We start from the raw sequence: 25,122 nt of genomic DNA on the forward strand, positions 1-25,122 counted from the left end.
TGTTCTCACACCCCACCTGCAATGCTTTCTGCTTTTTAGGCTGGCAGGCCCTAATTTCTTGAGTATTTCCTAATAAGTCACATTTTCTAGACTGGTAGCCATGCCCATGTCAGACCTCTGCTCCAACTGGGTAGTTTTGCTGTTGAGACCTTCCCAGCTCTGTGTGAGGCTACAGAGATACTTCATATGCCTGGTAGGCTTTGATCCTCTTGACACATCCTGGGATAATGACCCTTTTTTCCCCCCAACAGCCAGACTTTATTGACAGGAATGATTCTCTACAATCCCTGCATCTTTTCCTGAAGATTTGCCACCTAACCAACCCTATCTATGTGTGATTTTCTGTTTGTAGTACTTTGCACTTGTCCTTCCTGAACTTCATCCTAATTTTTAGACAATGTTTTTTTGATTTTTGCCAAGATGGTTTTAGATGCTAATCCTGTTCTCCAGAGTGTCTGTAGTCACTCCCAGCTTCGTGTAATCTTCAGATTTAATAAGTGTGCTCTATTTCATCGTCCAGGTCAGTAATGAATGTGCTGAGCAGAACCAGACTATATAGATCCAGCAGAGCTCTGCTCACAGTGTCCTTCTGTTTTCACAGGATGTCATTAATAACTACTCCCTGGGTATGGCTTTATAGTAGACTCATTTAATCATGTTTCCCTAGTATATTTATGAGATAGTTGTTTGAGATGGTGTCAAAAGCTATAATAAAGCTCAGATAAATGACATCTTACAACTTCTCCATTATAAAAAGAAATTAATTTGATTTGATATGTTTTTTTCTTGTCTCTTCTGTATCTGCTGCTGCTTATATTTTTGTTATCTTCTACATACATGCAAACTGTTTCTTTGTTTCAGTTTTTAAGAGGATTGAAGATGAACTGACTGATGTAGCATGCTTTTGCTGCTTCTCTTTCTACCCTTGAAGACTAGGCTTGTCTTTGTTGTGACTTCTGGCACCTTACCTGTCTGAGCTCTCACAGGTGACCAGGAGGCAGGTATCTGAGATGGCTTCAGCTGGTTCTGTAGGAAATTTAAAAGGTGGTTTGTCCCACCCTGTTGGTCTGGAAATACCTGACTAGGACAGAGTACTGATTTCACCCTGGAACAGGAAAAGAAGAGGATAGTATACCTTTGCAGTGATAATGTGTCATTGCTGTACTAATCACCTGTGCATAGTAGGCAGTTTTAACAAGGACTACAGCAAAAATCAAACCAGCATTGCCTCTTTTGGTGTAATTTTTCAATAACTTTCTCTTTATTGGAGCAACACTTTTCCAGACTGTCTTCTTGGTATTAATATACATATAAAGGGTAACTTTTTTTTTTTTGTATATTCTGCAAGTTTAAATTCATTTTTGTGCTCTGATGTTTCTAATATTTCTGCCTGTGTGTTCACACTATTTTTTAAACTCCTGCTCAGTAACCTTTTAGTGGTCTTTCTTCTTGTCTTTGAGGTAAATGAAAAGCCTGTGATGCTCCCAAGTCTTCTGATCCTTCTTCTGCATTGAGATGTTATTGTGCCTGTGCCTTTTAAGCACAAATATTGTTTCTTTGAGAAACTACAGCTCACCTTCATCTGTTTTTCCTTTAAACTCTTCTCCATGAATTCTTGCCTAGCAGTTTTTTTTAACATACTGAAGCCAGGCATTTCTGTTTTGTTGTATCCAATCCCTTGTGTATGGCAGATTTCATCATTTCACAGGCACTCTTACACAAGTGTCCTTCCACCTTCTTACCCTCAACACATCCCTCTCTGGAGGCACTTCTCTACCGATTACTTGACCTAGCAGTTATGTGAGAATATTGCTCCGAAGGTACCAGGACTCTCTGTCTCCTGCTGTTTTCCTTTCCTACTAGATATCTCATGCTTGTACCTTCCCATTACCATTGAGTCAGTTGTTATCACATAGCTTGATCCATTTAAACTTCTTGGTTTGGGATTTGTTGTCCTCTTCCCCAGTTTTTTTTTTTCTTATTAACCAGAGAATTTAGCAGTTCTTCCTCCTGCCATGTTGTGGATCTCAGAGCAAGTATATGTATCATCCTTGGTATACCAGGAGATGCTGCCTCTTACTTTTTCTCTGCTGGTCCATATATAAGCTGTGCATCTTTGTATTCCAGATCTGTGTCTTACTACAAGTTCCAGTTATGTCAGTTAAATCATCACTTTTTTTCTAAAATTAAATCTGAGATCTTAAATGAGACCTAAGTTCTGTGTTAAAAGCAATGTATTCACCAATGTTGCATTAGATATCTATGATATTCAGAGGATTTAATCCTATTTCCTGGTCAATCTGTGACTGTATTATCACCCCTTCTTTTTAGACCTGTGCCCAGGCTGCTTCTGTCTTTATTCTTTCCTCTGGTTTTGTTCTCTATGTCTCCTACACTGACCCTAACTCAGAAGTCCCTCTCACTAAGCAATAGGCCAGTTCCTCCTTTCCTGAGCTGATGCCCATCCCTGTTCAGCCATTGGTGCAACGTCACCCTGTTGGTGAAGGTGCTGAGGTCCTCCTAGGAGCATCATGCGTGGCCCTGATGTGTTGTCCCTGCCCTTGCCTGAGCTTCCTTGGGGTCAGTCCTGTCCATCTAGGTAGTGCCACACAGCCAGGGAGGTGACAGGACGCTTTGGATCCAGCTTTTGGGCAGCAGCATTTTTCAAGAGTCTCGCTTCGTATTTGTGCTCTTGGGGTTGCAGGCTCTTGCTACAGCCTCTTCAGCCTAACAAGCCTTGCAGCCACACGTGCAGGCTGCAGGCTTGAGGCTGTTGCCTTCCACCTTCCTGGTGCACAGCTCACTTAGCAGCCTCTGCTGCTAGAAAGTAACTCTCAAAAAGAAACTGGTTGACCAGCCTTGACCCAGCTCAGGGTTTTACTTTGTTTCATAGATCCTAATGATCCTAGGAAAACACCCTTTCTCACCCTCTTGCTCGCTAGCCCCCAGCTCTTGCCTGTGTGCCTTCCTCTCCAAATTGAGTGAAACCGCGGAATTCACCTGCACAACTCTTGTCCCAGGGAACTAGGTAGTCACCTCCCTTAGATGCTTTACTTGCAGGGTAGGTTTAATCCACTGTAAGCCACTTCTGGCAGTAAAAGGAGGGACCCCATTGCCTGTCCTCACCCTTCGTGTGTGCTGCTGGTCATCCCTCGTGCAGCTTGGTGGGGAGCTAAATCAGAGAAGTGACCAGATTAAACCTGTCCCAGCCCAAAAACACTGGCATGGAGGAAGGCAGAGCTGCCTTCAGCAGTGGCATCAACCAGCTTCAGTGGCGGGTGAGACCAGTGTTGCATCACGCCCCTTCGGTGGTCCTTGGAGTGGGTTTGGTTAAGTGACTCCTTCACTTCGGTGACAGGCCTGGAGCTGTGGCAGGAGCATCCCCACAGCTCATCAATTCCCCGTTTTACCGGGAAGGTCAGAAGCTAATCGTGACCTTTTATTCCCTTGCTGAGAAGAGCAGCTGGTGCCCTCAAGTGGTAAATCGCAGAAGGAGAGCAGCTCTGGCTGTGCAAGCTCGGCATTTGGTTCCTGCCCCGGGAGGGATACTGGGCTGGGGCTGTTGGACACCTGCAGTGTTTTTGGCACTTTTAACCGTGCTGTTTCCTCCTTGCAGGACAAGACGGTGTGGTGACCGTGGTGAGAAGGAGACACTGTTCCCAGTGGAGTGGGGACCCCGACAGCAGGTGTACCCAAAAAACCACAGAAGCTCCCCACTGCTTCATCCACCGACCTTTCCGTGGGGCCAGCTGCATCATGTTCACACCAAACATCCTGTCTTGACTGTGCTTTTGGTCAACTGGAGCCCAAAAAACGTCCCTGTGAGATTAGATGGGGCTTGTTTTGGATCTGCAGCCGCACTCCACCATGGCCCCAGGGGCTGCAGGGGGCTGCAGCGGGCAATTGAGCCAAGGTCTGGGGAGCCGACTGGGGCCAGGGCTGCTGCTGTGAGGGGATGCACAGGGTCGGCGATGCCCATCACACAGGACAACGCAGGGGTCTTCCTCCCCCTCCTGTGCCAGTGGCTGCAGAACAGCCGCCGGGAGGGGGCCGAGGGGGCCGAGCAGCAGCTCTGCCGCTCGGCTGTCCAGAAGCTGAGCGAGTACATCCAGCTCAACTTCTCTGTGGATGAGAGCAAACTACAGCCAGGGAGCTGCGGGACTTCAGATACGGAGATCTGCACCATGTACCTGGCCCAGGAGATGCGAAAAAATGAAGTTCTTGGGTTGAGCTTTGGGAACATCCCTGCTCTGGGGGACTATGGGGAGAAGCGTCGGGGAGGGAAGAAGAGGAAGGGGCATAAGGGACCAGTGCTTGACGTCGGGTGCATCTGGGTGACAGACTTGAAGAAAAACAGCCCAGCTGGGAAGTGCGGGAGAGTGCGCCTGAAAGATGAGATCCTTTCTCTGAATGGCCAGCTGATGGTTGGCGTGGACGTCACTGGTGCTAGGTAAGGGTGGAAGGGCAGCTGCGGGCAGCTGCCTCTCATGGTGTGTGGTGCAGGTCACGGTCGGTACTAACTTATGTCCAAGAGTAGAGGTTTTGACCTCTGCTTTCCAGCCCCTGGGAGAGCTCTGGGTTCCTTCTTAAGGTGTGTAGAAAATAAGTAACAAAAGCAAATCAATAATTAGCCTACATCTGCTACTCGCACATCCACTGAAAAATTTTGAGGGGTCATTATGTCAAAAAATAGTATATTGCAGACATTGGAGGGTCTTCACTAAAACAGGAGTCTTCCTGGGTTTGGATAAAACTGTTTTCTTAAGTAAAAATTAACACAGACTCAGCAGCACTGAAAGATTTTTTTACAGGTGCATCTTATTTTTCTTGAATCATTTGAGCTGAGGGAAGCTTTTTTGACAGCTGAATGTTGTCTGAGACTTTTTCAAAGCAAGACATTTTTGTGTTTTCCAGATTGGAACAACTTAGTTTTAATAAATTCCCTTTGATTTTATTGCATTTGCTCTCTTTTGCTGCCTTCTGTCCCAGAAAGCTTGAAACCTTCACGAGTTCAAATCAGAAATGAAGGCTCTTGCAATGATATAAATTATTCTTTTATTTTATTTCAGCTGCTGCATGCTGTAAAATCAGTTATTGCCCCAGCTTTGCTCTTTGTGGGCCAGCAGACTTGCTCACATTTTCTTTTGGAAAGGCAAAGACCTTTATCTGATAAAGATGAGGGTGCAAATGTTCATTCATACCGGAGGGCGTGAAATCCTCCCCCTCTTGCCAAAGGGATTTCATCTTGGGGATGGACAGTTTTGGAAACAAAACGCTAGTGAAGTTGCCCTTCTTTGAAAGGAAACTCTGTTGGTCTGCAGCCTGGGTAATCCAGCACATTTTATGGGCCTTGGGGTTAATACGACATTTTAGACCAGCTGAGAAAGTGCTCCTGCAAGTGAGATTTGCAACAGGGGCACACATTTTAACTGAAATAAGCTGTATACTGAAAAAAAAAAAAAAAAAAAAAAAGGAGTTGAATCTTTATAGATTCTTCCAGTGAGAGTATAGCATTGATGGGAAGACACATTGGTTATTTATCTGCTGCTTTAGTTTTCAGGCTTGCAAAGACACAAAGACCTCAGGGGTGTAACACTTCCAAGTTATAATCCTGCAAAGTGCATGACCTTTGCTCCCAACAGGCAGTGAATGCAGCAGTGGTTTGGGGTGACCATTGCTCCTGATTCTGCTCCCAATTCTGCCACGTGAAAGAATAAAATCAGTGACTCCTCGATCTGTGGGTGCTGGGCAGGTCAACCTGGCTGTGGTTTTGCAGGTGTGATAATCCTCTGTAATTTCAAGCCTGTAATTCAGTGAGTGTATAAATATTGGTACTGTGGCAGTATCAATCAGTGGCACTCCCAAATTTGAGATGTTTTGTAGCAAAAAGCAGTTAGTTTGCTGTTTCCCCTTTGCCAGGTGTCACTGTTCCTAAAATCTAAGAGAAATGCTGGCAGTGGCCAGCAATAATGTTATCTTATTATTAATGCAAAATGAAAGAAATGCCCAATGGAGTCCAAAGTGTTTGGATATCTGTTCTTCTCATCCTATCTCTTCATTTTGGGCCTGTTCCTTTTGGAAAGATCTGTTGTTAGACCAGCAAGCTGTGACTGTTGCTAATAGAACCAAGTGCTCCATTTTCCTTAGTTGAGATTTTTTTTTGGTCATTATGAAGGCAGAATTTTGGTGATGTGTGGCCAGTGTTGTTATTCATAAGATCCCATTTTAGAATATTCTACATCAAATTTAGGCCAAAAATTAGGACATATCTTAGTCAAAACTTGATTTATTTTCAGCATCCAAAGCATCCTTGTCTAACTTACTGTCAGCTATTTGCAAGGGTGATGTTGATGGATGACAGTTTGGGACCTCGAGGACACTCTCAGAGTGCTTGGTTTTGTCTCTCAGGGAGCTGGCTGGTTGCTCCAACCCCATGTTATCACCTTGTTCATCTGATCTGCTCCAGGATTCTTTGAGAGTCCTTCAGTAGGTTTCTCCATTGGGGTGCTCAGAAGGGACATAATTCTGTCTAGGTTTATAGTAGGCTGAAAGTCAATGTCAGCTTGCCTGCTGGGAAGACTGTTTCAAAGAAGACGGTTTCCTACAGTATTTCCATATTGCTGCTACAGTGGCAGTGGCAGGGCCCTTTCCCCTTGACTCTTAAAAGTGTTGGGGCAGGACAGCACACTGAATAGTAGTCCTCGCTCAATTTCTGTCTGCCAAATTATTCTCTGGCTGAGTGAGAAACTCTTCCAGGTCAATACAAAGGGGTGTGAGTGCTGTGATGTGTGGTGTGATGTACTTAATGTAGCCTGTGCATGGTCAGTGAAATTAAAATACTGCCTTAGCTCCTGTAGCATCAGGTTGGATTGGGCAAGCAAAATCACTGCTTGCATGTTTATTACTCACCTGCCAAGTGTGCCAGGGCAGCCCCATCTTGCTTGGTGAATGTGTTGTCTTTTAGGGCATCTCCTGATTTATTTCCATAACAGTGGGGAATTTGGCATGAGGGTCTTAAGACTCTGACACTTTCCTGGGGGTTACCATCTCTGCAGCAAGGTTGACAGAAGTGTGCTCACTTACCCTGGGCTTCATGTCACCTCACCTCCAGCTACATCCCACCATGCAAGCCCTCCCTGTTCCAAGGGGCTAAGCCAATACGCTGGACAATGGGAGAGGAGAGGTAGGGGCATGCTGTCCCTTCTGCTGGCTGTCCTATGGATGTGGTCAGCCTCTAGAGGAGCCACAACAGATCAGGCAGCCCTGGACAGATTGTGCTCTTTTGGCACCTGCCTGATGTAGGTCTTGTGCCTCTGGGTCCTCAGGTCTCAGAGTGGTGATAGGGTCAGATACAGTGCAGAAGAAGAGCAGCATGCTGCTTCTCAGAGGAGCCGGCTGTGGGTATCACTCATCTGTTTCTCCCTGCTGGGGAAGCTGAATCCAACTTCTTTAACGAGAAGTTATCTATTTAAATTTCACCCGATTGCCATGTAAACAGCAGAAGTGGGTTGATTGTTACGGAGCTTGTTTCTTTTTTTTCCTTTCTTTTCATTTAGAGAAACATTATGCAGTAATATAATCATCAAAGCTCTTTGCTTAACAGGGTATTATTACATTAGAGAGGAATGATGTAGGTGGTGGCATTTTTGGTGATGTTAGTGACTGAGGGAAAATTATTGCTCTCTTCAGAGTTAGCAAATTGTGTGTGTCTATCAAACACAATTGCAAGGAAATGAGCTGTATTGGAGTACTGAATAAAGGTTAGTCAAAACCCTGCATGTTTATTTATCTTCTGTCTATACAAATGTATCTCCAAAACACATGGGTTATGTTCCCCCAGACAACAACTTCCTATGTATTGTGGAACTACCTCTCTCATTTTGAGCTATTACTCATTTACTGGAGGGAGGCTGTTAGTGTTCTTGCAGATGACAGATGAATCCTTCACTTCTTGAGCATGACTGAATGGGGCTTCACTGAGCAAGTCCTGCGAGGATCGCAAAAGAATTATTTTGTCATGAATATCATTCAGTTTGAAATATTTGATTACAAATTTCATCAGGCATAGCTGTAATGCTTGGACACAGCTACCATGTATATCTAATCTTTAAAATCAGTGCTGAATAGATTTCCAAATTCCAACTGTTTTTGAAGAAAGCAGAGTAAGATACATTACAAGTGGTGACAGTGTGGTATAAACATGAGATATTATTATAGTTTTGTCATTGAGGAAACCCTATCACTGCTTCAAAATATTGTGTTCATCATCGTCAAAAATGACCAAACATTGCCATGTGTGGGAATACAGAGAACTGGCTGGCTTCTTTTTAACCCACAACCTGGAGTCACTTCCAAAGAATGAACAGAGAAGTGTTTTGACAGCTATACCTTTGCACAGTGTTTTCACAGTCTCTCCTCTTCAGCCAGTGTCCTGGGGGAGTTGCCAACAGTCCTCCCCAGCACAGGATACAGCATACCGAATGTCAGGGAAGCCGGTTTATTTTCAAAGATGCTGAGATAGACCTTCAGAAATCAGATGTACAATGGAAAGTGAGCTTCAGGTGCCACCACTGAAGGCAAATCTTTGACCTTACCTGAAGTTGGGGTTTCCAGCAAAGCCAAGGTCTTTCCTGAGTGCTCGCTGCTACTGCACATCACATCTACATGCTCCAGAATAGCTGGAAGTATGAAGGTAACGTCCTGGTCCTCCTAACAGGGCAATGCTATTAGTAGTTATGTGATATATGGACATTTTAAACACAGTCCTGCTTCTCTCTTAAGTGCTAGCAGCTAATTACAGAGCACAATACTGAATGTCTAACCAAATTACAGGTCTCAAAATGTGCAAAGCACTTTGTGCTGCTTGCCTGCAGCAGTCAATAACAATCCTGGGCTCAGCTGGATGAAGTCTTGAGGTTCTGTATCAAAACAGTCCTTGCTGGTGCTGGAAAGCCAATATGCAGCCCATGGCTGTATTCAGAGCCAAATTCTGCTCTGAAGAGTGGTCTTCAGGAGGGTGCTCTTCTTCTTTGCCCCCTTGTTGGGAGACTGGCATGGAAGGAGAGGCAGAATGGTACATCTGCTGAAGGGATGGGAACAGAGAATGGGGATCTTTGCTGCATCTGAGTAGAGCTGCTCAAAAATCTGACAGTGTGGTTTGAAAACTGATGTTTCAGAAGAGAACACCTTTCAAGGCAATTTTTATTGAGCTCTGCCCTCCTCAGAAGTTTGAACAGAGTGATTTTTTTATCATAAACTACTTTTCCCCTGCAATAGAAAGATCTTCCTATTGTAAAGAAACCTCCCCCAAATGTGGTAACTCTTTGATATCAAAGTGCAATGGAAAATTTTGATTTTCCGTGGGGCACTGCTTCCTGCCACGCTGTGGTGAGACACTGCCACTGCAGGAGGCTGGCTGTCCTCACCATGGCCACTTTGTCCCTGCACTGGTGGCCACGGTTGTCTCTGGAGGATCCGCAGTATTTGTAGCACTGTGTTACTCAGCAATGTGCTCAACACACTTCCAGGTGCTCCAAGGGGCATGTGGGGATGGCATGCTGTGGGAATGGGGAGCCAGGGCTGTGCTCCCTCTGCTCATCAGCTGGGGCCCTCAGTTTAAGCTTTTGGTAACAAATCCATTCTTTAGTAAGGTTGGTCGTTAGGAATGCCTGTGTTATGGTGGAAGGGGAGGTTGTCAGTTTCTGTGCCTGTGATGGGCTCATGTTTCTCTGAAGTTATTACGGATTTATTTTCTGCTTGGCAGAGCAATCTCCTTTATACATCCTTTTTCTTAGGGAAAAATCACTCCAAGAAAACTATCCCTGGTCATTGCAGAAAGATTTGTCTCACCACACCCTCGCCTCCCGGGCATGTCATGTTGCATGGATCGATTGCTCTGTTTTACTGTATTTCCTCACCTCCTTCCTAAAGCAAAAGTGCTGCCAACATAAAGTGCTGCTCAGTATAAGCAGCTGCTTTGCCTGGTGTTAGTAGGGCCTTCCCTTGATTATGTTCATAAGAAAATATTTTTGTTTTAATAGGAAAACAAATGGAAATGTATCCTGGCCCTTTGCCCTTGGCCAAGGGGCAAGCATTTCTGTGGGAGCTCCTTGTTAAAATATTAACAGCACTGACTACTCAGAGAAAAACAAACATAGTGGTCCTGGAGACTGCAGCCTCCAAATACAATCTCAGGGAATAGATTTCTCATAACTGACCTAAAAAATACACCCAACCTATTGTGGAGTTGAATTAGTTTCCTTTTTTATATCATATTACCAATCTTCATGCTGCTAAGTGATAGACCAGGGCACAGAGACTGAGACCTGGGACTCGTTATCATGGGCATGGATGGGAAGCATACGCTGACATGCCCTCCGAGCTGCCTGGCGCGTGAGTCCTGAGGATGGAAAATAAGCAGCATGTAGGGATTTTGGCTGAGGGTTTTCTCCTCCACTTGAGCTGCTGTGAGTGGGGAGACAGTGAATGTGTGCTCAACCTGTGCAAAATAAGAGGAAGCCTATGGATGTCTAACATTTCTCAGACACAGTGTACATCTCAATGTGCTCCTAAAGTCTTGTACGCTGGAGCATGAAGCCCCCTCTGAAGCACGGCTGCTGTATTTTATGCTGATAGTAGCTATTAATTCCACCCTTAAAATACAACAGGACTAAGAAATAAGAAAGAGATATTTTTTTCTTCTCTTCTTTTATGTCTTCAGGAAAGGTATGAGCAGACTTAGCCACATGTGTTGAGAAATAAATTGCTCTGAAGAAACAAGCTTTATCCCAAATCCTCTCTCAAGAGCCAAAGACTTAAGCAGAAGGTCACTAATCCCCAGACTCAGCAGAGACCATTTAGCTTGTTTGTCCTCCTTGCTTTATTAATCTGAGCATGGGTTTGCTCAGTTTCCCCTCCACACCCTCTGGTTCCTGCCTTCTCTCTCAACCTCCCTGCACAGAGCCCAGCCTCTGCGGAGGCAAACCCCGTTCCCTTGTAGCATGTCACATGGTCATGTGCAGCATCCCACTGCTACAACTGCCTCCTCAACAGGCTTTCCAAACCCCTCATCCTCCTCAACTTTGCATCTTACATATTTTCTTGGTCAGCTCAGTTTTATCTAAAACCCGTAACAGCTGATGGAAAGACTCTCACTGATTTAAATGGCTCATGTCCTGTATGTGTTGGCCCATTTGTCCCAGAATTTTGGGAGCAATATGCTCATCATTGCCTTCTACACACTGTTGCCACTGAACAACAGAGCTGGCCTCTCTCAATAGAAAGTGTGATCCCCAGAGGGCATACATGTATAATTAGGCAACATCCCCAGGGTCATCTGCAGCAAATACTCCCCAGTCCTGGCTCTGCATACTTTCTTTTCAGAGGGATTGCATCAGGCTTGAACAGACTCGGACAAACGTTGGTGGTGTTGCCTTAGGAGGCTAAAAGCTTCAGAGGTTGTAGAGTGGGTTGTCCAGATCATTTTTGTGTGCTTTTGTTTTGTTCAATTGAGCTGTGAAAGCTCTGCTTAGAAGTCTGCACCTTGTTGCCAAATGTATGGCTGAGCATCTCCATTTAATTTGCTGTTCTGACCACACTGTAATTACAAGAGAACAAGCCCACTGTTAGGGAGGGAGCTCTGCCCTCCCCACTCATCTACTGTGGGAACAGCCTGGCTTGGCGAGTCAGCCTCGTGCCTCGTCATTCATCCCTGACGCCAAAGTGCCAGCAAGAGCCCTTTTCCATCCTGAGTGGGATTTTCAGCCTCGCACACAGCAAGCATCCTGTGCTCTCAGGTCATCTGGAAGCACAGTCAGGATGCAGCAGAACTTAACTAATTGGCAAACTGCTGGAATGCACAAAGTAGGGTCACTTTTTTCCACCACCCAGCCAAGGAGCAGGTGAGGCCTTCAGCCACAGCAGCAGTTATTTTCACAGCCTCTCCAGCAGTGCATTTGCTAGCACAGAACAGTGTTTTAGCCATCAATAATTAAAAATAGAGATGTTCAAAAACACGAGCAAGGAACATTTTGTGCCCATTATTCTTGCTCTTTCTATAATGCTTCTGCCCTTACACACCAATTTGCAATGTGCAGTCATTCACAGTGTCTCTTCTAATCTGTAAATGTGAATTTCTCTTCATATTCTGGGAGTCCAAAGTTTTGCACAAAGCAGGCTGTGGGCTAAAGACTGATTTCCATGAGACGGGAGCACTGAGCTGCTGCAGGAGGAGGAGGCGACTGGAGCCAGGTTACTGGGCTACAGCGAGATACATGACAGGTTGTCCGTTCCCACCCATACTGACCAATGTGCCATGAGTTCTGGAAAGGCACAGCTTCTCCAGTCTTCGCTGAAATGTTTTTTCTCATAGCACTGGGCTATGCAAAAGCAGTATTCCCATTCTCAGAAGGGTTTCGGGGCTGCTCTGCAAGGAGGTGATGGTCATATCTTCTTGCCAACCTTCTGTACCTTTGGGTGTGATGGTTGCTGTCCTGGAAGATGCACTCAGACCAAGCTGTGACCCTCCAGAGCTCAAAGTATTAATGGTGGTGGCAGCTTAAAACCCGCTTATCCCCTGTCAGTGGGAATCAGGCCTGGCTTGGAAAGGACAGGAGCGGGGAGGGTTGAAAGATGATGAACAGAAGATGGTTCCACAGGCAGAGTCTGTGCTCAAAATCAGCCTCAGAGAGACAACTTGTCAGTGTGAACCCGCCAGCTACGGACATAAGTGAGAAGATAAATATAAGGAATGTAGGTGTGATCAGCAGAGAGGCAGGTATATAACTCCAGAGACAGCTGCTAAGGTGCATGGCTTTGGGGCCAGGTTTTTTTTTCCTGTGGAAAACTCATTGCTTTTCTTAACTGATGTGACACTTGCCTCCAGCTCCGAGCAGTATCACATGCTCCTTGAAACTTATTTTTCTGTCTCCTTTCTATCAGATATAGGCTAAGACAGAAAGGGCTTATGTATCAATTGCAGGCTCTGCAGCATCACTCACTGTTCTTGCTGCTTTCTCTGGATGAAATGTATGACACTCAGGAAGATCATCTGGGCCTCCAAAGGGAAACACTTTTAACAGACCAGTACCAGTAAAAAGATAAGTTGGCAGGCACTGCCAGAAGGTTTGGGGCAGCTCAGGAAGACTTGTACCTACCAAGAGAGGACAAGAGTAGGGCAAATGTGGTTATTAGCAGCAAACTTCACCCTTGAGCATCCAGGACTCAGGAAGCCCAGACAGACTGAAGGCTCTTTAAGGCTGTGAGAAACTAGAGGTAGATGGAAAATGGATTCAAGCTTTTTCAAAATGCAACAGAATTGTTGAAATGTGACTGACGGGATTATTGTTTCTGCTGATGCCTCTTTTCTATTGTTTAAAAAGGTGGCAAGCTCTTTTCCTTTCTCCATAGTAGGTATTACAGATAACTGGATTTATCTTCTTAAAAAAACCCCCTGACAAAACAAAGAATTGATTAATAAAACAATTGTTTTGATTGTGTTTTCCTAGTCTGTTACTTGATCATTGGTATGGGTTCAGGCTAGCACAGTAACTATTCAATGAAACAAAAGTCAGTGATGTCCTCCTTCTCATCCTCATACACATTGACCAGTGACTCTTTGTGCTATGATAACTGAAGAATTACTAAGTGCTTGCCAATTTTTCATAGCCTGGGCTATTTTTGTTCTGGTAGTGAAGAGAGAAACACAGACATGTGGTAAAACAGTAAACTTTGTGGTACCATCTATCTGAACACAGAACCCAGATGAAGAAAATGGGCTGGAGGTTGGGGAATTCCTTCCTGAAAACTCACAAATGATAAAGGGAGCCAAACCGGTGCGTGAAGTTCTTTCTGAAAATGGTTTCTAAAAAACACACTAATTGTTCTGCTGAAAATGACATTTCATATTTTAATCTGTAGAAGAGTTCTACTAAAACACAGATTTTTCTCAGTTTCCTCTAGAGGGCAATGTCATATAAATATTTTAAGCAATTTTTGGGTTATGTCAACCGGGAATTTAGCTTGCCTTATCTAAGAATTCATAAGACAGCAGTAAAAAGTGTTTCTTTACATGCTTTTTGGGGATGTGTATATACATAATATAACTACTCTTAGTTTCTTAGGCTTTTTCAGTGCAGTAGCTAATCCCTTTAAGATTTGCCTATGTCAGAATGCAGAGAGGGAACTGCTCATGAAGACCTGACTCTCTCTTACACCTATGCAGTTTCAAGGACTTTCAGCAGCTACTCCTTATTTAAACTATTGTAAAAGAGATTATAATCCAGTCCTCTGAGAATGAAGTTACCAGTTGCTGTAGTTTATGTTGGTACTTGGAACTTCAGTGCAGAGGATAAATCTAAATGCCAAGTCTAAGTGGTCATAGAACCTAGGAAACAGAAGGGTTTTGTGTTACTACTTATTTCCCTAAGAATTTAGGTAGTCCCAAATTCATTAACTGTACTGCTTGTTTGATGGATGTTAGTAGCAGCCCAATTTTCAAATTAATTGTCCACATAAACAGCTGATAAAATTAGTATGAATCAAAGGTAACCACTCTGGGCCTTAATAATTGAACTTAAGGGATACTGTCTCCTATTTTCAGTCACTGTGGTGTAAAAAACGGCAAATAAGGATTAAAGCTGTTTTGTTTTCCTTAAAGCTCAGATGTTTAATTTGAAACACACTTACATGGGCACAAACTTCTTTTTTGTTATCTTTATCATTATTTTCTTCCCCTCTCCCAAATCCACACTGTTAAAAGGGAAATTTGCTCTTGAGTTCCCAACATGAAAATGGCTTTAGGGAAATCCTTTTAGAATTAGTCTTCTTTCCCCTCCTGATGGTGACTAGTCCTCTGGAGCATCACCATAATGGCCTTACAGGATTAACTTGCAAATCCCATATGTTTACTGTATTTGTGGGTTAACATTCTTTGTAAAATAACTCTTCCAAAAAAGTAATGGGCAATCTGCAGTTGCCAAGTTCTCTAAATGAATAAACCTGTTTGTTTGTTTTTCCCCAAACAGGAAAAGCAACTAAAAAAAGTAAAACACTTATTCCCAAATGTGCTCTATTTGAAAACAAGGGCCTGTGAAAAAAAAGAGCAATAGTTGCATTGGCTTCAGAGTCAGCAGGCGTTAGGTAGCAAAGCAGGATTTGCCCTCTACATTTAAGTAATAGGAGCTCTAAGAAAAATCAGAGGACACAGATCTTCTGTAGCCTTTAGAATTTAAAAAGGTGAGAACTGCTTTTTAATTACTGCTGATGGCCAGGCAGAACTTTCTCTTAAAACACGTCTTAATAGGAATATGATAAGGAGTTTGTAAATTTTAAGTTGCTGGGGAGTTTTTTTAGAGACACTAGTGGCAACTAAATATTCTTAGTTTCATTTCTGATGCTGCATGGATCTGATGAACAGCTTCAGGTTTGAACTATATATTCATCACCACCTTAATTTAGGCCTTATGTTTGGATCTTGCTGGCTCTAAGGTATCTGGCAGCTTAATGCTTAATCATGGGGGATTACTCATTGCCTTCAGCTGGAAGGAGCTGTGTCTGGGGCTGTAGGTGTGAGGGGAGGTTGATTCACCCTGAGCTGGGATCTCCATAGGTGGGTAGCCCAAGGAATGTCACGCCTGCATGGCTGTAGGCATTGAAGGAACCACCAAGGGTTCATGATTTCATCTCCTCCTGCTCACTCTCTCTGCCTTCATTAGTGGTCTGAAGTGCAGTTTTCTTGCACAGAAAAACGAAGTTATGCCTGAGGTGTCTGACAATACCATAACACTGTTGGCTTTGGTGGCATTTGTTTCTGTTTGCCTCCATGGAAATGGGGGAACTCTGCCTTCCAAATTTCCTCCTATCACTCCATATCTGACCCAGCAATACCAAAATTGTCTCCTCTCTGATATGTTTTTTGATCATTGCCTGCATTTGGAAAGTAAGTGGTATGTACAGCAGAGCAGAAAATTATTTAGTAAACTAGCCAATTTCATCAGGATGAACTATATGGTTAAAATAAATCGGATTTCAATAATTCACAAGTTATTCTATGGAAAAAGAAATAATAATAGTTGAAAGAAGTGTACAGATGCCAAATGGATCAGAAGTTAATTCCTAGTATGTGGAATTCAAAGTCAGCAAGGGTTTACTGCAGGGCTCTGCCTTTAGATGGTCTCTGTTTTAAATAGTGTATGAGAAAAGCAGAATCTCAGTGCTTTATTAGAGTTATTTTGTGACTCAAATGCTTTCTCTGATGACCCAAGAGTCAGATTATAAACTGTGGAAATGAGTTTAAGGGGAATCATCATTAAAAAAAATCATGCAAGTCAGTAGGGAAGTAAATATCTCTCTTTAGAGAGGTGGATTTCAGAAGAGCTTGAAAACAAAAGAGGTAAAAGACAAGAGGGGAGAAAAAAATCAGGATGGAAGAACTTAGAAATTCATTAATTCTGGCTGGCTGAATAATAATCAAGTGTTTTGTCTAATATGTAATTAAATTAGATATCATTATCTGTTAAAACAGTTCAGTCAGCTCTAATAACCAAGGAAACCAATCCTGAGTCCAGGTGTCAGCTCCCATGCTCCCTGAGGTTTTCCCAGCCTCAGGGATATTCTCTCATTTAATGATAGTATCAATAATAGTATTAAAGAATATGAGGAGGCATATTCTCCCTTTTTATATAAGCTTCAACATGCACAGCAGCACACTTGGGACCCACTGGCCGTCTGCTACATTAGAGGAATCATGCATGACTTGGTGAAGCCAAGTCAAGATCTCCTTTAGATTAAAAAATGTCATATACCTTGTTATATACTGAGCCATAAACTGATGTAAGAATCCAGTATGAACCCCACATAAAGAACTAGTTTAAATTCCATGTAAAGTTTTGCCTTCTTCACATATTAGTGGCATTTGCTACTTGCTTGTAGTTCATGTTGCTTTCTGCAGTGAGCTTGTGCTGGTTGCCTGCTTTACCTTCCGTTTCTCTTCTGCATGCTTCTATTTTAAATCATCTACTTGTAAGTTATGTTTGCATAAACTGTATATGACTTAGAGCTATGTATCTAACTCCTGTCAGGGTCTTACAGCCTAATGGATAGCATGTGTGGACTTAAGAAGTGTTGGGTCCTGGTCAAGCCTTTTTCCCCCACTGCAAACAAGTCACGGCACCAGTGACAGGGAGGTGATGACAGCAGCTCGCTTTCTGCAGGTGCTTGAGCTCTCAAGGGGAAAAGCACTTTATTAAAAGCTGGGTTTTACTGCGAAGTGTTTCTTTCCAGGTACCTGCCTGTCTGTTGGAGGGTTATAAAGTCAGAGCAGCTTCGTAAGGGCTAAAATTCTTTGAAATACCTGTTTCTGCAGAAGTACATTTGAGCAATACAAATAAGCCCTAGCTTATGAGATACCTGCCTGGTTATGAATTTAGCCATTATCCAGTCTTCCCAAGTGTCTCCAAGAGGCGTCAGTGTAAACAAGTGAGACTTACTTACCTATAAGGTTTTGCTAGAATAATGACAGAATGGAAAAACTGAATTCTGTTTTTCCAAGGCCTTGAAGCCAAAACACTGTCCTTTTCTGCACCTAGTGCAGACTTTGAGGGGAAAAAAAACCCAAACCTTGTTTTTGTCGTGGTGCTCCAGCCAACGTGCAGCTGAAGCTTGATTTCCAGATATGGTATGTGAGGTTTGTTCTGAAGTGAGAAGGTCCAAATCCAAGCCTGCTGGAGCTGCCAGTTTTCTGGTTGGAGCAATCACTCCAGTTTATAAAACTTTGCATATTATGCCCTCACCAGGTTATCTTTTAGAGCTGAAACAGTACAAAAGCCTAGCAGGGAAGCTCTGGATGTGGGATGTGTGTTTCTTGAGGAAAAAGGAACCACTTTGGGGCTTTATTGGGGAAAATGTGGTGAAATGGTTTCCTGTTCAGTGCAACCCTTATTTGGTGAGAGCTTCCTTGCAAGCATAAACAGACTCCTCGGGAAGCAACTTTGCTGAGGAGGAACCAGTATCAGTATCAAGATAAGCACATGAGAAAAAGGAAGATAGGATTAAATATAACCATCTCATGGCTGCATGGCCACATACTGGGAACAGCCTGGTAATGCTGGGAGGATCTCCCTACCGAAGTCCCCAAACATAACTCTCTCTCATGCACACTTCACACGTGTTCCCCTTGTCTTATGATCCCCAGTCTGGCATTGAGGGAGCCCATGGAGGATGTGCAGGGGCAGTGTGGGAGCCTCAGGCATGGACACAGGGAGAAGGTTTGTGCTGCTGTTCATGTTGTCCAGGGACTTCTGTTTCTGGGATTCCCCAGAATCCTCTTCTGAGGACTAACTTCGTGCAGGCAATGGGACAAAAAAAGTGAACATAGGGTGAGGCTGAGGATTTCCATCTTGGTCGTGTTTTGCCATCTGCTCTTTCAGCAGCATTCATCAAAGTAGGCTGAAAATTGTGTCCTGGAGAAATATCTTGATTGAATATTTAAATTTTAAACTTTCTGTCACTCTTATTTTTCCCCAGGTCAGCTGCATATTGGAACTTTTAACCTTTAGCTTGTGCCAATTGATCAAAATGTTCCCGTGTAGTTACCGAGGCCTGGGATTTTTTTTTGTTTCAGTTGATGGCAAAATCTGCTCCTGACTTGGGAAGAAGGCTTGGGACCTTACCAAATGAAAGCCCAAAACCACAGAAGAGCATTTGTTGTTCATATTACCCCTTCTCTTTGGGTACAGTCAAAAGGCAAATTACTTTTCACCCCTTATAAAATGACTTCACTTTTTTCCCAGACATTTTACATGGGAAGGAGGTGAATCCCAAATACTAGGGGAGAGAGGAGTGGTTCTTTATTTCCATATGTGTAAGCATTACACCAGGGTAACTCAATTAACTAAAGAGGTGACTCTTGGTTTATGACCATGTAAAAGGAGATTTGGACCTGCAGGATGTGTTCTCAGATATGGTCAGCTCCCACAGATTGGTCCATAAGAAAACATTACAGCTCCAAAACCCAAAAAAATTAACACGAATCTAAGGACCAGTCATAAATCGCCAATTCAACAAAATACAGGGATATCCTAGTGAAAAATCCAAAATGGATCAGAAATCCAAGAAAGATCCTGCCCATGGAGTCCATAAGTACGATGCCTGAGATCTGTAATCAGTACCAGATGCTACTGATACTTGGTGTGGAGCCTATAACAAACACATGCTGGACCCATCCAGCCCAAGCAAGAAGCCTTGCAGATTAAATTTGTATTAGTTGGAGCCTGTAGATTGCTTTAGCAAGCAAAATTGAGCCTGGGTGTTAAGATGATCTGGATCAAGAAATCCAAATTAGGTTTCCTCCTTAAAGAGAAACGAGCACATTTTGGCACTGTTTTTCGTAATGGTTTTAGAAAGAAAATATTTGGAAACAGATGCAGTATGTTTCTGTATATTAAATCCAGTCTGTGAAATAAAACTACTCTCTCTGACTGCACAGAATGGTCAGAAGACTCCTGGAAGAAAATCCTTCCTAAATCTCATGTATGTTTTAAGGAATACTCTTGAAACATTAATAAGTGGCGGGCGGATGGCACGTTCTGACACGCACTGGGAAGTACGCACAGATAAAATGCAGGGTGGTTGGTGGTGGTTAAAAAGAAAACAAGATCTGGGCTTCCACTTGGAATATCATAAGGTATGGAGCACAGCGTATTGCATTAATGGTGGCTATTCTAGCATAAAATAAAAGCCACATTTGAAACGATCTCTGCAGCCCTGGTTTAGGACACTGAGTAATATAGAATGACTCCAGGGTGGAGCACAGGTTGCTGGAGGAGGCAGCCTCTGCTGTAACCTATGTTATTTTTGTAGTTAAAGAGAAGGGAAAAATGTTGCTTTGATAGGAAATCCTAGTGAGCAGACACATATGGACAATGTATTTGCCAGGGGGGAATTAACCCCTGAACAGAGAGCTTGTGTAGCCCTGCCTGCTACACAAGTCCCACTAGCTGGGGTGCTGGCAGTGCAAGTAGTGCCTAAGCATCCTGCTAGGTGTTTGCAGAGGGGTAAAATGCTCCATTCTCTTGACTGCTCTGAAAATGCACCATGCCAGAGCTTGCATTACTCCCTGTGGAGGTGTCTTTAAGTGTTGGCATGCTCCTGGCATCCTTCATCAGCAGAGGGGCTGGCCTTGCTCCCCTGTCCCAGTATCACTGTGCAGTCGAGGTTGTGGCTGGGGCTGGGAACCAGCACCAGCCTTCTTCTCCACAGGCTCTTCCATCTCTCATCTTTACCTTATCTCCCTCATGCTTTTTCTGGGATGCCTGGTCTTGTCTCATTTTGTGTCACAGCTAGATCACTTCCAATACTGCAAGTAGGGGAAGGCAGGGAGAGCACCTGCAGGCACCATCCTGGAGCAGATTGCTAGCAACATCATGATGGGGTAGTTTATCTCTTGGCCAAATTAATCTTTTCTGGTGGATTTGGAAATCCCAGTATGAGACAAGGGCAGTAGTGGGTGTGCAGAGGCCTCCCAACCTACAGCAGCGCCTCGCTGCCTCTAGCTAGTGGCTGGCGGGTCTCAAATGCATTTTTCCTCTATCTGTTGACCCTTTATATTTATAATGAGATGTACATTGCGTACTGTGTGTACAGAGTCTTGTTGCTGGAAGATTCAGATTGCTGTTCTCATGCAAAGAAAACAACCCTGTCAATAGCTGCCTTCCCCTAGGCTGCTGAGCACCCTGTGCAACATTTTACACTCAGCAGAGCTTAGCGGAGTTAAAAATAGTTCTTGTTGTCAAAATATTTCTTGGTAGTAAAAATGTCCTTAGGATACTCTCTGAAATGGTAACCTTTGGACCAAACAGGATAAGAAAAAGTCAGAACGTAGTCTCCAACACTGCAAAAAAAAGTTTGTCTTAATTGCGCAATACAGGAGAAAGGTTAAGAGCAGAGAAAACTGGCATCACCTTGGGGAGGGAAAGAATGGAATTTAAATAGACATCTAAGGGTGAGTACATAATGTAAGATATTACATCTTTGTGAAGTATTTTTCCCTTGGTGCCTGAAAGATTATCTGGGAGAAAATGTCTGGCTCTGTGTAGTGGATGGAGGTCTTGCTGGGAGTCTTTGAATTCAAGGCAGGGGAAAACCTGGCCTTTCACTTTTTTTTTTTGTTTTAATGGATAATGTAAATTCTAAATTTGACCCAAGCTTAGATAAGTGTTTCCACCCTTGAAAAAAGAATAATCTTAGTGATAACAGATTGTTTTGAGCAGATGCATGTTCCTGTGCAGTCTCAAACCTGGTCCATACTCTGTGAAGAGGTGAATGTATTAAGTGAACAGAAATTGAAATTAAACAGAGGACATTACTGAGAGAAAAGCAAACAGCAAGTACATATTGAGACGTGAAAGATGGCTTGATGATTTTTTCATTTTAATAACTGTAGCTGGTGTTAAATGTAGCAGATAAGGCAAATTGCTTTAAGACCATGTGATTTCTAGGTTATTACTCTCTGTTTTATTTCAACAGTACTAGTAGATTTCCTTGTATCTGTTTTCTGCTCTCCAATCTTGAGTAACTGCTTTGTATTTTGAAGTTAACTACAGTATACTTAATATCATGTAAATCTTCACTGTTGGGTACTGATTGATATCGTATTACTCTGGTAATACATACTTACCTGAAGTAGAGAACTGCTGGGTGGAAAGGCTTTGTCCCCTATAGATTTATAGTAACTTCTAAACAAGTTCTACAAACACATAAAGAAATGAAATAAAAAATTAGATCAGACCTATACATTACATCACAATTTGGAATTTCATGGGATATTCTCTAAAAGTGGGAATTTTTTCATGTACATATTTTTTTAAATGATGAGCTTATAAATAAACTGTAAATGCATACAATCAGCTCTAATGTGGCTGCTTACTAAACTTTGTAAGTGTTTCACAAACAGCTCTCTGCCCATAGAGCTCAACGTCTGACTAATGGCATGTATTTGGAAGATGTATTCCAGGAAAGGGCTTGTGGGGAGCAGTGGGAGAGGGTTATCAATACAGTCAGTCTAACCTCACACCCTCCCGCAAGAAGACCTCCGAGCAAGCAAAAAACCAGCCAGTCCACTGGAGAGATTTTCTTTGAATTTCTGTTTTGAAGACGGCTGAGCTTTCCTATTTTAAATATCAACTAGCCTTAACGTAGGAAGTTACAATGTAAGCTCTCTGGGACAAAGACCCCGTGTCCGTATTTTCCTTAGAAATTAGTGACTGTATTTCAAGTGTTATAAAAATAATAATTGTGGATAAATTACTAGATTAATATAATTGAGAGGTTCAATTTCCCAACAGCTTGTATTTTGCCTGAGAAACCCTGCCTTCTATAAGAGGAGAAAACAGCTCTGACTATAGGCCATTTAAGTAAGGAGCACAGCTGAAGAGCTTGCTGACACACAGGGACAAGACATCAGAACCCCCCTGAAAATCACTGAAAAACATCTCATTTCCTGCTATTTGTATGGTGGGAAGAATAAGCGAATGTTTACAAGTAATTCTACTACAGCTCTTGCAATGGCCTGTCTGCCTGCAATTTGCACATAAAACCCTGCTAAAGATTAAGGGCTGGGGTGTTTTCAGCCAGACCTGGAGCTGTTTGGAATTTTTTTGGTCATTGGCATTTTTTCTGTACGCCCCATGAACTTGCAGTGGGTTTGCAGCCAGCACAAAAGGGTGTAACTCCTAGCTGAGGCCTGGGTGGCTCTGGGGGCATGCTGGCTGTGGGCTGTGGTATTCAGCTCTCCAGGGCTGTTTATAGTAGTTGTGTGTTGGAGCTATTAAACTTGCATTAAAAAAAACCCAAAAAACTTTTCTTGTTCTTGTGTGCAGAAGAAATGGTAAGGAAAAGGTTTTCTCTGCGGCATTCATCTCATAGTGTAATAGCATGTGGTGCAGAAATGGGGCTTTCTAGAGGTGGTGTTTACAGAGACTTAGGGAACTCGATGGTCTAAATGCACTGCATTGACCAAGCAAACTGTGGGGAGATCCACACAGAGGTCAGGGAAGGGATTTTTGTGTTCACAGTGGCATGGCTGGGGCAGAATGTGGCCTTTGCAGTCCTTGGCTCTGCGTTGGCGTGCTGGACTCCTGTGCAGTGTTAACCCTCTTTTGTGTCATTTTTGTGGTTTCTGGCAGAGTTCTGAAGTTTGCTGTTTTCTTTTAGGAAAAATGGAACATCATATTGTTGTTTTGGGTTATATGCGGTCCTGGATGCTTATGTGTTTTCAGAGGAATTTCATTTAAATCTCTATGTTCATTTTGCTGCCCATCAGATACACAAAAGTCTTGGATCCTAGGAACATGTACCATATAATTGGTTTTATCTCTGTGTGTTGTGTGTCAGGGGTTTCAGATATTTGGTGCGCAGGACACAGCAGCGTTGGGAGAATGTAAATGTCTGTGACTGTTGTAAAGAACAAAAGTTACTGGTGCTTCCAGGTTCTGAAGGTAACGCTTGAGATAAGGCTTAAATGTAGTGAGGTTTAGGTACTTGGGAACAGAGGTAGCACTTATGAAGTCTCCTCAGTTGCTTCCTCTAAGTGTTAACTTCTAGTACTAGCACATCAGTGAAACTGATTTCAGTGACATTTAGTTTGTACGAGTGTGGCTCTAAGGTGAGTTGTTGTTTTTCTCAATGTGAATCAAGAACTTGTGTGTGCAAAGACAATGACAAGTAAAGAACCAAAAATAACGGCAGTCCCAAAAATGCCATGTAGCATTTTCCCTGTGCAGTGGCATGGGATGCAACTGCAACTTCATTAGTGAAGCACCAAACTGGCTTTTTCTGCAGCCTTTTTTTGACTGCCGTGTGAGATAGTTTCATCAGTCCATGGTTTCTCCATCTTTAATCTTCTCCATCCTTCATTTTGTACTCCTGAAATTCAAGCTAGAAAGAAATTTGATGTAGGGCAGAAGAGGATGATCTGTTCTAAGTCATTCTCCCTGTTGTTTGCATATGTATGAAGCCAGTTTTCTTTAGATAGGCTTGCTCTACGTGTTTATAAATCAATTCTTTATCTGTAAAAAACCATATGACTCAAATCCTGTTTTGGCTTATATCACAACAGATTACTTTGAAATGCACAGCTGCATGTGTGTGCATAAAATATCTAAACGCTATCACATTCTCCAAAATAAAAGCTGAGAAGATTTAAGGTCAAATCCCTCGAAATTTCAATGGGATTTTGGCTCCCAAGTAGACCTAGAAAAGCTGTCACTGAACTGTGAAGTGACCAACAGTTTTGGACTTTCCTGATGCCCAAGAGCCTGTTTCTCTGCTCTTGTCCAGGGCACTTTGGTCTTGCCTGAGCTGAGCAGCACATCTGTCTCCTTGTCCCATGGGGACCCCCCATGCTGCGTCTCTCCCTGCTGTGCCTCCTCAGGCCAGCCAGAAGAAATGCCAAAAACCAGTAGCAGAGCGATGGGGAGAAATGGGTTCCCACAAGCAAACAAGCACATGGCCAGCAGCAAATGTATCTTGAAACAGACACCTTCTCACACCCCCTGGCTGCTTCTGCCTGGATCTTACCAGGCAGCATTCTGCATTTTACTTTGCATTTGAATAGGAAGTTAGGTCGTATTTTGTGGCCCATAGGATAAGGATTACATGGAGCTTTCTGGACTTGCAATATCATAGGAGACTGTTCGGGATAATCCCTGTGGTCTCATTTCTGTTTATGACTGTAGCCTAAATAGTTAGGGACACAAAAGGAGTCATCCCAGAGTGTGATTCCTGCTCCAAAACTCTCTTGTATTATTATAATAAACAGGTTATGGGCACAACACGAACAGGTTTTAGGGCAGGGACTCAGGACAAGCTGTCCTCCCACATGAATGTCCTGAATTTTGGATTCTCTTTTACACAGAGAAATACAGTTAAAAGAAGTGGTGATGGAGAGGCTTTAGGCAAGAGCTATCTGGAGGCTATTTACTTTCCTAGGAAAATAATGCCAGTGTGCATTTTGCTCCTCTTGAACAGAGGCTGCTGAAGTTGCTGTCCGTATCCTGGATGAACTCTGCAGCCCCTGTGCTGTTCAGAGGAGAGATGCAGCCATCACACCCTCCTCTCGCTGCGCTC

The 25,122-nt window shown here is 43.2% G+C and overlaps 1 protein-coding gene across 1 annotated transcript in view; it reads left to right on the forward strand.

The window, feature by feature from the left end:
* The window catches only part of PDZD2 (PDZ domain containing 2), a 203,100-nt gene that overhangs the window by 58,966 nt on the left and 119,012 nt on the right, over positions 1-25,122 (forward strand). The window contains exon 3 of the mRNA XM_074812704.1: positions 3,617-4,450. Coding sequence (XP_074668805.1) covers positions 3,972-4,450 — 479 coding nt within the window. The 5' untranslated portion in view covers positions 3,617-3,971. The remainder of the gene's footprint in view (positions 1-3,616; positions 4,451-25,122) is intronic.

The sequence above is a fragment of the Strix aluco genome, chromosome Z (genome assembly GCF_031877795.1).
Source record: "Strix aluco isolate bStrAlu1 chromosome Z, bStrAlu1.hap1, whole genome shotgun sequence".
Taxonomy (NCBI): Eukaryota; Metazoa; Chordata; class Aves; order Strigiformes; family Strigidae; genus Strix; species Strix aluco.